Here is a 12,383-nt window from a genome sequence, read left to right as displayed (position 1 = left end):
ATTCCTCCTAGATGTACTCTACATCAATTTCTTCTACCATGGTCTGTAGGATACCAAACAGAAATGTAATGTATCAACACCAGTGCTCAGTTATGATATATCTAGTTTCATTCCTCTCTACCATTACCTTGGACACTTGGTTCTATTGTTAGCTGTTTTAATTCAATTGTGATATGTGTGTGGCGACTGGTCATGTTTGTGTTGGGAGTGTACGTGTTTTTGCTGAATGGAGAGGCAAGTTTAGTGTTACACTGTGGTGACAATCCTCCTCATGGTAGACCATAAAAGGAATATTCCTACCAAATTTCAGCTTTCTAGGTGTTGTGGTTCTAGAGATAGAGCGATCAGTGTGTGAACTATGAATTGTGAACTGTGAATGAGTTCTTGTTCTTATAATATAAGTCGTCAATATAATGTAATACATAGTGAGCGAGTGCATAATGTGTGTTTCACAATCTGCACCTTGCTGGTATCTAAATTTAGAAACATATTAGGTCGACATCTCACGTTGGAATTCATCTGACAAAACTGCACCAAAAAAAACCTTGGTGCGTATATTTGTATTTTACTGATTGAAAAAGACCAAGTCCCTTCACCATTTCACAATAAGCTGTAGTGCTCTACTTTGACTATTTTTTGGGGTCGATTTTTCAAATTTCCAATTACATAGTAGAATAAAAAAGTAGAATAAAATTGCTTGAGTTGGGATTCGAACTCACGCTCTGCCATTTACTAGGCGTGCGCTACCGATGCAGGACAAAATACAAACCATATATGAGTAAAATGAATCATTAAATTATTAGGAGAAAAACACTATATCTTGTTAATTTTGTCTTGACAAAGAAACTTGTTTATTAGAACATAGTGTTGATATAACAATGTGCTGGCATCAGGCCATGGTTGCATTGTGTCTTGAATTATTTCAAGTGTTGTTACCTTATCACAATATTTCGTACAAGCCTCATGGGATCATGAGTGTCATGACACTTCTCGGGTGAGTTTTTTGTTACGATAAAGATTAAAAAAAAAAAAAAAAAGAAAAGAAAAGGCTCGTCGTTTTTGTCAGCCTTTTTCATGTCGCTTGGAGTTGTGCCTCCCTTCAAAAAGGTGAATGAATATAGGGTGCTCCAAATTGGGGCCACTGTAAAATGCCCCCCCCCCCCCCCGCGGGGGGGGGCGAGGTATACACGAGTGTACATCTACAAACTCACAGTCTATTCTATTGACTCACCAGTTTTTGTTTGCTACTATGTCTTTGTTCTTTACTATGAACTTTTTTGATTTTCTTGGCTATCCTCTTCAATTTTTTATCTGAAGAATTTTTCGTTTTATGATTCCTACACCGAGATCGTTGATGTCCTATTTTTTCAACAATTGAAGCACTTTCTAAGGTGGGAACTTTGCTACCCCTACTACACATGTAACTTTTGCTGCCATCATAGAAATCTTCATTACGTTTCCTGGACTTCGAATCAGCATGTTCTTGATTTTTTCGCTTTGAATCAGGAAGCTGTTGACTTTTTCTCTTTGATTGATCTTTAGAAAAAGCTTTGTTTTTCAACGTTGCTCTCCGGTTTCCTGTAAAAACAAATTTTATTTTAAAGTGGATGTGTGATGCGGGGTAAAATAGTGTATGGACAGAAGTGACAAAATTTAAACAATACAAGCACAGGATTACGTATTTTTCTATCGGAAACTGTGACGATTTCCCCTCTTCTAAAGCTTATTTCCCCTTTTTTGTGTGTGGTAGTGCCTGTACTAAACCGTAGGAAATCCGCCATTTATAGGAGCGAAAATCGTTTTCGTTCACCCGAACTGGCCAAATCACTAAAATTACAAATTTGTCTCAGAGACAACAAAAATATTACAGAGTCCATGTCTAGTTTTCCTGCAAAACCTCTCTCCATACGAAGGCACGATTATTCCTAGCAGAGGTTTCTGTAGGTAAGACTTACCTATGTCTTTATCTTTCGACTTAGACTTCAGAGTTTGATGTTGTACAACAGGTATGGATTCAGCAAAGTTGCCTATGAGATCTGGACCAATTAGTGTGCACAGACTGGACTTGGTAACATCTGTAAAACAAAAATGAGAAGGCCATGTTTTAATTTTGTATGTACATGTAGTTTGCAATGAACACCCGAATGTGATTCCAAGTTCGCAGCCCAACATATATTTTCCAGTACTTTGCGTACATTCATTTCTCGTACATACATACAGGCACAAGGCGGTTCATTTTCATCATTTTTCAAGGTGATATTTTATCAGACAGATGTTAAGTGTACCTCTTGGGCAAAAACATTAAACAGATTTCATGTTTATGGAGATCATAAGAGTAGCGTACTTAAGTCAGTGAACGAACCTCACTAGGTTCGAATCCCAGCCAGGATGGACATTTTATGATCAATTTTTGTTTCCCAGATAAGCATGGTTGAAAGATGTGCTCTGAAGTAATGCCAAAGCGGTTATCAATGTAAAAGAAGGCCCAAAGTATAGAGTACAAGTAGTGCTTTATTCAGACTGTCAGCTTAGAACAAGTCGTCCCACTATACTAACACTGGGCTTACACCCTAAAAAAAAAAAAAAAAAAAAAAACCTTAAAGATAAAGAGGAATACCTATGTATAGATGATATTTTGAATTTGAATTCATAATACCTACCTTCAAATAAGTACTGCATAATACCTAGGTATTAATAGAAATAAAATGTCATGTGTACAATGTGGAAGTAAGAAAGGTAAGGTATTGATGCTGAATGCCTGTATCAACAACTACATTCCTAAATACCTACTTACATATTTTCTTTCAAAACAGAGATTAATTGGAAAACATGAAATTGAAAGCCAAACAAACATAAATATGAATTTCAAAGATACAAAAATAACCTACCTACTCTACCAGTGGTTGCTTTGTTTACATCATAGGTAGTAAACACAAGTAAACAAGATTATTCCCCACTTCCTTTCCCAAACATGAAAACAAAAATGAGACTGTGGTGAATCAGCACAATATAGGTAGGTATCTAACAAGCAACATGTGACACATTATGTAACATTAGAAGACACTGAGCTAGAATAGTTAAGTTATTTTAGAAGATAGTGAGCTAGAATAGTAAAGTTACCTTTAAAATTAAAGTACATACTAAGATAGCAAAGAAAAAAACTGCAAAGAAAAAGTCTTCTTCATTTCATAAAAAAAAGATCATTAAAGTTTTTTGACATTTAAATCCTTTTCTCAGGTGCACAAAACACATATGTAAGTAGGTATTTCTAAGAATTTCCATATACACTGTGTAGGTAGGTACATGTTGATTTAATGATTAATTATTTCAAGTCATGGGGAAAACATGGAAAATATCAACACAGAACTTGTTTGAGCACAAGAAAGGATTTTATTATGCAACCACCTTGTTGGGTAGGTATTTATATTTTCTTGGGTCATGCCCTTGTACTTGGCCACTTAATACTCATTCTTTATATGTGGGGGAGAATGGGAGGGTATCAATTGATAATATACCTAGGTATGGTGCTGATTTATCAAACTCTACACTTCTTAAACAAACATAATTATGAATTTCAAAGATACAAAAATAACCTACCTACTCTACCAGTGGTTGCTTTGTTTACATCATAGGTAGTAAACAAGATTATTCCCCACTTCCTTTCCCAAACATCAAAACAAAAATGAGACTGTGGTGAATCAGCACAATATAGGTAGGTATCTAACAAGCAACATGTGACACATTATGTAACATTAGAAGACACTGAGCTAGAATAGTAAAGTTATTTTAGAAGATAGTGAGCTAGAATAGTAAAGTTACCTTTAAAATTAAAGTACATACTTAGATAGCAAAGAAGAAAACTGCAAAGAAAAAGTCTTCATTTCATAAAAAAAAAAACTTTCTCAGGTGCACAAAACACATACATATGTAGGTGTTTCTAAGAATTTGCATATACACTGTGTAGTAGGTACATTGGAAGCTTTGAATCAGGAAGCTGTTGACTTTTTCTCTTTGATTGATCTTTAGAAAAAGCTTTGTTTTTCAACGTTGCTCTCCGGTTTCCTGTGAAAACAAATTTTATTTTAAAGTGAATGCGTGAATTGGGGGTAAAATAGTGTAGGGACAGAAGTGACAAAATTTAAACAATACAAGCACAGGATTACATATTCTCCTTTCGGAAACTGAGACGATTCCCCCCTTTTTTGGGGTGGTAACGCCTGTATTAAGCCTAGGAAATTCGTCATTTGAAGAGGGAAAATCATTTGTGTTTCCGAAAGGAAATACATCTGAACTGGCCAAGTCACTGAAATTAACAATTCGTTTAAGAGATAACACAAAGATTACAGAGTCCATGTCTAGTTTTCCGGAAAAACCCCTCTTTATAGAAAGGCACCATTATTTTTAGCATAGGTTTCTGTAGGTAGAACTTACCTATGTCTTTGTCTTTCGACTTGGACTTTAGAGTTTCATGTTGTACAACAGGTATGGATTCAGCAAAGTTGCCTATGAGATCTGGACCAATTAGTGTGCACAGACTGGACTTGGTAACATCTGTAAAACAAAAATGAGAAGGCCATGTTTTAATTTTGTATGTACATGTAGTTTGCAATGAACACCCGAATGTGATTCCAAGTTCGCAGCCCAACATATATTTTCCAGTACTTTGCGTACATTCATTTCTCGTACATACATACAGGCACAAGGCGGTTCATTTTCATCATTTTTCAAGGTGATATTTTATCAGACAGATGTTAAGTGTACCTCTTGGGCAAAAACATTAAACAGATTTCATGTTTATGGAGATCATAAGAGTAGCGTACTTAAGTCAGTGAACGAACCTCACTAGGTTCGAATCCCAGCCAGGATGGACATTTTATGATCAATTTTTGTTTCCCAGATAAGCATGGTTGAAAGATGTGCTCTGAAGTAATGCCAAAGCGGTTATCAATGTAAAAGAAGGCCCAAAGTATAGAGTACAAGTAGTGCTTTATTCAGACTGTCAGCTTAGAACAAGTCGTCCCACTATACTAACACTCTAACACTTTAGAATAAGACACTATGAACACTTACCAGGTGTTAAGGATTTCATAGCACAATACTGTCGGTTGGTGGCGGTCATCTTTTCCAGAAATCCAAAGCTTTCCAGCTGGTCAGCAATGTAATTGTCTAATGTCATGTTAGTCAGATCAGAAGTAACAGCATTTGCTGCTTGCACCAGGTTCAAGTATCCGTTTTGAAGAGATCTGTGTGAGTATTGTTTCTTGATATCTACATGCAACTGCAAATAATTCAGAGGGAAATGAAAGTTTGAACCTGATTGGAACACATTACATGCCTTCAGACATGCTCCATTTGTCAAGGGTCTAGGACAAAAAGCTCTACTTCCAATGATGCTGAGAAACACTTCACTACTATGAATTCAGTTTTATAAAATTCAGGAGTAAGAGTAATTAGTAATAAGTAGTATCATTATCAGACTTACATCACTCATGGGTTGAGCTACAATGAGGCAATGGTTTTGAAGGATGTATAGTAAAATCACACTGGCTTCATTTTCTTCTTCAACTCGAAGATACCTCATAAGATTTTGAACTTTCTTTAGGTCATCTAGAGTCATCCTTGGTTTGATACAACTCATATGACGTCTGAAAGAGGGAAAGGGTACAAATAATATCACTTGTAAAAGCACAAATTTAGCTTCAAAGTCTTCAAACATCTATCAGTACTTCTAGCTCAAATGATGTCATATTTAATGAGATGAAGGCATTATAAAAAAAATTCATACATGTATAAGTCATGTTTCTCCTGGCAGACTTGATTGATATCAAATCATTCAACAAAATGTGTAAACCTATTCATATTACAACCAGGTAAGTAAATAAGTTACAGTTGCTACTACTTTGCTTAGTGGTTTTCTTTTACTCAAAAGTTTTTATTACTCTGTTGTTGAGGCACAAAATACATACTTGTAAGGGACTAGTTCAATGAATGCAAATAGCAGAAAGATTGCTCCAACATTCCAAAGAGAAGCATATGGAGGAAAGAGCCTTTGCTTGACAGTATCTAGGACAAGATCTTGGAATATGAATAGCTCTTCAATTGGTCGACAGCTGAAAAAATTAATTATAATGATTAACTATGAGATGTAGGAAAGGAATGGGTTTGAAATGAAGAGTACCTAAACAGTTACAAAATACTGATCTATTAGGTTCTCTCTGGAAAAAAAAGAAAAAAATGTCCAATTTTTTCATCATAGTAGGTATGAATAGTTTCTTGTGAGCAACATTGAAGGATATTCCTCCAGGTTTACTTAGTGGCATTTTTTTTATTTTCTATTCTTTTTTTTTCTTTTTTCAATAGGCACTTTAACACTTGCATGTTGTTTGTGCCAAGATGAGAAAGTAGGTATCTCACCTATTTACTAACCTGTAGATTAGATGTAAATGCATTTCATGCCAAATTATTTTAAATGTTTCAAAGCTGGAGGAATGTGATGGCTTTTCAGGTAATTTTCATGTGAAATATCACAGACCTATAGGAAAAAGCAATAACACACTCAAATTGAATTCTCATTTCAAGTTATGGAAAAACTCATTTGAATTAGATTTTCAAGACCTTTTCTACTATTTTTTTCAGAAAAAAAAAAAAAAAAAAAAAAAAAAAAACAAGGACCCAAATAAATCTGATAGGTAGATAAGATATAGGTACCTACCTATAGTAGGTACGGTTGACATACCTACTTGAAAAAATTAAAACTTCAAGGGGGAAAAAAACATAGGTAATTAGGTATCAGTGATTAAAAAACACATGGTAAGAAAGTTTCGTTTTAAGGCTCTTCAGCTTCAAAGGCAATAGAAGGTAACGTCTATCGAATGATTACGTGGTTTTAGATATGAGACACCAATATAAAAAATCTACATACGGAAATAATTGAACCTAGGTACCTATAAGAAGTGTACATTGAAAACGTATCCATAAGCGTAAAACAAATCTTTGTTTCCCGCAAATAAACAAATAATGCGCAAAAGTTTTAAGACTCTTCAGCTTCAAAGGCAATAGAAGGTAACGTCTATCGAATGATTACGTGGTTTTAGATATGAGACACCAATATAAAATCTACATACCTACCTACGGAAATAATTGAACCTAGGTAGGTACCTATAAGAAGTGTACATTGAAAACGTATCTATAAGCGTAAAACAAATCCTTTGTTTCCCGCAAATAAACAAATAATGCGCAAAATTTCTTACAGAAGTAGGTAGGTACACAAAGAAAGTTGATTGCATGCGCAAAATTTCTTACAGAAGTAGGTAGGTACACAAAGAAAGTTGGTTGCATGTATGACGCAAGATAATAAAAATGGATGCGCAAAATTTCTTACAGAAGTAGGTAGGTACACAAAGAAAGTTGGTTGCATGTATGACGCAAGATAATAAAAATGGTGCGCAAAATTTCTTACAGAAGTAGGTAGGTACACAAAGAAAGTTGGTTGCATGTATGACGCAAGATAATAAAAATGGTTTTTTTTTTTATGCTGTCGTAAGTAGATATTATTCGCGGTAATTACGTTGGCAAACACGAAATAACAGGAACTTTTCTACTGGGGTGGTAAAAATTCCCCATTACCTCCACGGCCTCCACCTGCCTTGCCCGAGTGGCACTTGGAGCAAAATCAACGTCATGTCTACAATCTAGATGGGTTACTTGGGCACTTCTTGCCTTGATCCCTGATGCTCATAGATACCTATTAATTTCAATCATGAATTTTGGATCATGAATAGAGGGAACACTCCAACACCGGAGGTCTTCTCGTTCCGCGAACAAACTTCATCTGTTTGGAATAAAGTTCACCCCGAGCGGAAATCGAACCCGCGACCTAGCGCATACAAGGTAAACGAGCTTCCAGTAAACCGCTAACCCGATGTTTAACTTTAGCAAACAAGGCGGGATAAATTCACATCGGACTTATGAACTCTGCGCCAAGTTGGCATCAAGGCAATGGAAAGTAAAAATGCCCATTACTTTCTATTCTTTCCTGGCATGAGTTGCGCATCGTCAATATGTAAATCTTCCTGGATGCCCACCATCTTCCTGGAAATAAATAAAATAAGGTAGGTAAATTTTGGCAAATCAGATATTTGGAATTGATGCTTCAGTCATGCTTGCCACGGTTTGTAGCACGTCTGCCTAGTAAGTGCTAGGTGTTTTCATCAAATTTTCTTGAAGTTTTTCCCAGCAAAAATTTCCAAAGTTCAAAAGCTTAAAGGAAGTATTTTTGTGTAGCAGGAATATATTATGAGTAATAGAACTAACAGAAATTGTTTGTTGTTATCCAGGTATTTCTTCCTGGTATTTAACTTCAACGAGCGGGTGGCTGTGACGCGAGAGAACTGCAAGATCTTACTTACCAGGCTTAACATGGATGGTTACGCCATTGGAAAGAACAAGGTGTTCCTTAAGTACTACCATGTGGAATATCTCACCAAGCTGTATGAGGACACTGTGAGTACCTATACCCTATACTTTCGTCTCCTTTTCAAGTAGATTCAAGGGTTTCGTTCTGCTAGTCATTTGATAGTGAGATGGACCTTCACAAAGTTACCGAGGCATCCATCCAAGATGCTAGTCATTTGACATTGCTTTCTGCTAATTTATTTAGTGTTTTAGGCTCTTGCTGCCACGAGCGCTTACGTACTGTTCCAGTCCCTCAATGTTCTTCACATACTGCTCTGTAGATGTCAACGTAAATCCAAACTAGCTTTAAACAAACAAGGCTCAAATTTAATCTTGGGTGAAGTATAGAGAGTCTGGAAATGAGTTCAAGGGATCTGCAAATACAGACCACGCCTAACAGGGAAATTTCTACTCTTTGCACATTGAAGTTTGGATGGCGGGCCTAAATATTCCCATATATTCATTATCCCTACATGGCCATTTTGCTTAGTCTGGAAATGAGTTCAAGGGATCTGCAAATACAGACCACGCCTAACAGGGAAATTTCTACTCTTTGCACATTGAAGTTTGGATGGCCGGCCTAAATATTCCCAAATATTCATTATCCCTACATGGCCATTTTGCTTAGGGTGTAAATAAATAAATTATCCTCCACTTTCCCGTTTCCAGATGAGGAAAATCATCCTGGTGCAAAGCTGTGTTCGTCGCTGGTTGGCGAAATCCAAGTACAAGAGAATACGATGGGAAATAGCATCCAGTGTGGTGACACTTCAACGCTACGTGCGACGATGGCTCCAGAAACAAAACCAGAAGAATTCCAAGATGGAGACCTTGGACCAGAAGAAATCCAACATGGTGGAGAAGGAAAACATGAAGGGATTTTCCAATATGGCGCCTGGTTGTCATGAGCAGAGCAATGTGAACAAGTTGATTGAGAACTTTAGTGCTCTGGCCCATGTACAAGCAGCGACTATTATACAACGACGTAAGTATGGAGTTGATATTCAAAGGTGACTTGAAAGAGTTCATACTGGATAAATTTACGCAACTCGTTGCAGTCAGAAAAATTAAAGTTCTCAATTGAGACAAATACAATATTGATGAAGTGTGAATTGAAGAACATAATTATCAACAACGAAGTTTACAGTGAGAGTTCAATAATGATACCTACCTAAATAATAACAATTTGAAAAGGATAACTAATAAGTAATAAATAAAAAATTTAAATGTTTCAGACTACCGAGGTTATACAGTCAGAAGGAAGTGGAATCAATACAATGGAAATACTAACAACAAACATCCCGCTAAACCTACCAAGGTAACATTAGAAATATTAGCATACTGACTTGAGCTACAATTTCAGGGTAGAAATGAAATACACATTTGGAGCTTTAAAAAAGTTTCAATTTAATGAAAGCTTTTCTTTACGGTAGGTTGATGGGTAAATGAATTTTGTGGCACCTTCGGAAAGTAGATCGTTTGTTTTATCCAATCTAATAGTCACAGTGACATAGGGTGTTGCAGGTCGGTTTAACAAGGTCGCAGTGACATTGGGCGTTTATTATAGTCGATGGCCCTTCTTACGTATACCAATACCCATCCAATCTAATAATTGAATTTTCGGAAACCCAAAATATGCGCGTTAGGGAGCGTTAACCAATTTTTTCGTCCCTTTCAGGATCCAAACAAACATCAAAAATCTCACATCCCGAAGCTCTCGAGCAAACATCATCAGCATCATAATAAACCCCAGGTCAACAACAAGCAAGTCAACAATAAGCTAACCTATAATAACAATGTTAACAAACCAGTCAAGAATTTGCAACAACAAGCCGACCTCATTACGTTCTCTCAGAAGGTGAGAATGTCCAACTAAATCTAATTTAACTTTTATCTGTACAAGTCTTGGAGTAATGAATAGCTTGTGTATCAGGGGACCACATGTTTTATTTATTTACACTTTAACCGACAAAGAAAAGTGTAATCTAATAGTGGAAAAGTTTCCGTCAGTTACACTGCTAGTGCTAGGTCTGCTTTCGTCCTAATGAATAGCTTGTGTATCAGGGGACCACATGTTTTATTTATTTACACTTTAACCGACAAAGAAAAGTGTAATCTAATAGTGGAAAAATTTCCGTCAGTTACACTGCTAGGTCTGCTTTCGTCTTAATGAATAGCTTGTGTATCAGGGGACCACATGTTTTATTTATTTACACTTTAACCGACAAAGAAAAGTGTAATCTAATAGTGGAAAAGTTTCCGTCAGTTACACTGCTAGTGCTAGGTCTGCTTTCGTCCTCTTTTCACGAGAAAACGGCTCGACTTGTGGTTAAGAAAAGTACTGAGGGTAATCAATCGTACAATTCGTACACAAAAAGCCTACTCTGAGGCTTTGTTTGTAAGGGCGAACAGCCCTAAAAGTTGGGTTAAGCTTATACGAATCTACGAGGGTAATCAAGCCCGGGGCCTTCTACATGACAATCAAGGAATTTACTCTGAGCGTCCAAGGGGTTAAACCCCCCCATCCTTCCAACACCGTGAGATGGGCCTATCTCACCGACACGGATCTCAAGCAAAGCAAGGGATGAACTATTCTCGTTTTACATTTGCAGGTACACGAATCTAACCAGGATGTTCAGAAGTACTTGAGGAAGAACAAGGCCGGTATTAGACTGTCGGAAGTACAACAGAGTCCTAAGCGAATGTTGGTGGAGAAAAACATTATGCAAGAGATTGCGATGAAACATCATCATGTGCCTTACAAGGAAGAGTACAACAGGTGAGTTGATGACTATGGTGCTTAGCAGAGCTGTATTTAAGGCCTCTCCCCCTCTTGAACTTAATTTTTGCTCCTTTACTATGGGGTTGGATGTCGACCTGGTACTTAAGTACCAGATTCTATGAGTTACTCTGTAGGACAATTTTTACTCACTCTGACCCCTCTTGAACTTAATTTTTGCTCCTTTACTATGGGGTTGGATGTTGACCTGGTACTTAAGTACCAGATTCTATGAGTTACTCTGTACAACAATTTTTACTCACTCTGAAAAAAGTATTGACAAAGTATCTATGTAGGTACAAGGGCTAAAGAGTGGGAAATGCAGTCTTCATTTTTAAAAGCAACAATATTTGTGGACACTTCGCAAGCAGGTAAATGTCAAAAGACAGGTGTATACTTACTAAAATATTAAAGTTAGGACTAGAGTGATTCCAAAACTGAGAAGAGGAGATTCCCAACAGACGACATTTTGGACCTGATAGAGACGTCTCTCGTGTTTCTTGAGAAAGCTGTCCAAATCTACCACTTCTATCTGACTGCCGTCACTGTTTTTGCGTTTCGATTTTCCAAACTGAAATTTTGTCAGCAAATTTTCATAGGTGGAAAATAAACGATTCATAATTTTTAGTTCGACAGAAAACTTTGTTTAAAAATCAACTTGTCATTTTTACAAATCGTTGTTAGGTGTTAAAAAAACTGATCGATGGGTAAAAAAAAGGACACAAGTTGAATAAAAAAATTAATTTAAAATTAAATTTTTAAAGAAATGTTCCGTCATTCCACAAGAACACAAGTCGAACAGTCGAACTTCTTCGAAAATCCAGAAATCCACAACCACAATCCACTGTTGCCTGTTTTCTTTGTAAATGTAAACAAAAACCATGCAACACTGCGTTCTCTGACCTTGACACGGTAAATGTCAAAAGACAGGTGTATACTTACTAAAATATTAAAGTTAGGACTAGAGTGATTCCAAAACTGAGAAGAGGAGATTCCCAAAGGCATTTTTTATTTTCTATTCTTTTTTTTTTCTTTTTTCAATAGGCACTTTAACACTTGCATGTTTGTGCCGAGATGAGAAAGTAGGTATCTCACCTATTTACTAACCTGTAGATTAGATGTAGATGCATTTCATGCCAAATTATTTTAA

At 36.5% G+C, this 12,383-nt stretch overlaps 2 protein-coding genes across 2 annotated transcripts; one reads left to right on the top strand and one right to left on the bottom strand.

Moving 5' to 3' along the window:
* Nucleotides 1–1,217: 1,217 nt before the first annotated feature.
* On the bottom strand, nucleotides 1,218–6,495 carry LOC103515287. The gene is made up of 6 exons (XM_017446599.1): nucleotides 6,427–6,495; nucleotides 5,967–6,110; nucleotides 5,483–5,645; nucleotides 5,071–5,278; nucleotides 4,432–4,551; nucleotides 1,218–1,578 (listed from the first exon to the last, which is right to left on the bottom strand). Exons 1-6 carry the CDS (start codon nucleotides 6,447–6,449, stop codon nucleotides 1,220–1,222), a joined length of 1,017 nt encoding a protein of 338 aa, XP_017302088.1. The 5' UTR covers nucleotides 6,450–6,495; the 3' UTR covers nucleotides 1,218–1,219.
* A 1,581-nt stretch (nucleotides 6,496–8,076) lies between these two features.
* On the top strand, nucleotides 8,077–12,149 carry LOC103515286 (myosin-IIIb-like). The gene is made up of 7 exons (XM_008480218.1): nucleotides 8,077–8,111; nucleotides 8,337–8,502; nucleotides 9,124–9,439; nucleotides 9,690–9,772; nucleotides 10,133–10,312; nucleotides 11,067–11,233; nucleotides 12,020–12,149. The coding sequence occupies exons 1-7, from the start codon at nucleotides 8,077–8,079 to the stop codon at nucleotides 12,147–12,149; spliced, it is 1,077 nt and encodes a 358-aa protein (XP_008478440.1).
* Nucleotides 12,150–12,383: the final 234 nt, after the last annotated feature.

This window comes from Diaphorina citri, unplaced genomic scaffold (genome assembly GCF_000475195.1).
Source record: "Diaphorina citri unplaced genomic scaffold, Diaci psyllid genome assembly version 1.1 scaffold1312, whole genome shotgun sequence".
Classification (NCBI taxonomy): domain Eukaryota; kingdom Metazoa; phylum Arthropoda; class Insecta; order Hemiptera; family Psyllidae; genus Diaphorina; species Diaphorina citri.
Note: the sequence above shows the minus strand (reverse complement) of the source record. Positions and strands in the feature narration are given on the sequence as shown.

What these genes read in the sequence shown, in the direction of transcription:
- LOC103515287 (XM_017446599.1), bottom strand. Translation starts at nt 6,449, where the DNA reads ATGCATTTACATCTAATCTACAG. An exon ending in TAGCTCAACCCATGAGTGAT is followed by an intron (nt 5,279 to 5,482) that starts GTAAGTCTGATA and finishes AATTATTTGCAG; the next exon opens with TTGCATGTAGATATCAAGAA. An exon ending in TATGAAATCCTTAACACCTG is followed by an intron (nt 4,552 to 5,070) that starts GTAAGTGTTCAT and finishes TTTGTTTTACAG; the next exon opens with ATGTTACCAAGTCCAGTCTG.
- LOC103515286 (XM_008480218.1), top strand. Translation starts at nt 8,077, where the DNA reads ATGCCCACCATCTTCCTGGAAATAAATAAAATAAG. An exon ending in ATCCCGCTAAACCTACCAAG is followed by an intron (nt 9,773 to 10,132) that starts GTAACATTAGAA and finishes CGTCCCTTTCAG; the next exon opens with GATCCAAACAAACATCAAAA. An exon ending in TCATTACGTTCTCTCAGAAG is followed by an intron (nt 10,313 to 11,066) that starts GTGAGAATGTCC and finishes TTACATTTGCAG; the next exon opens with GTACACGAATCTAACCAGGA.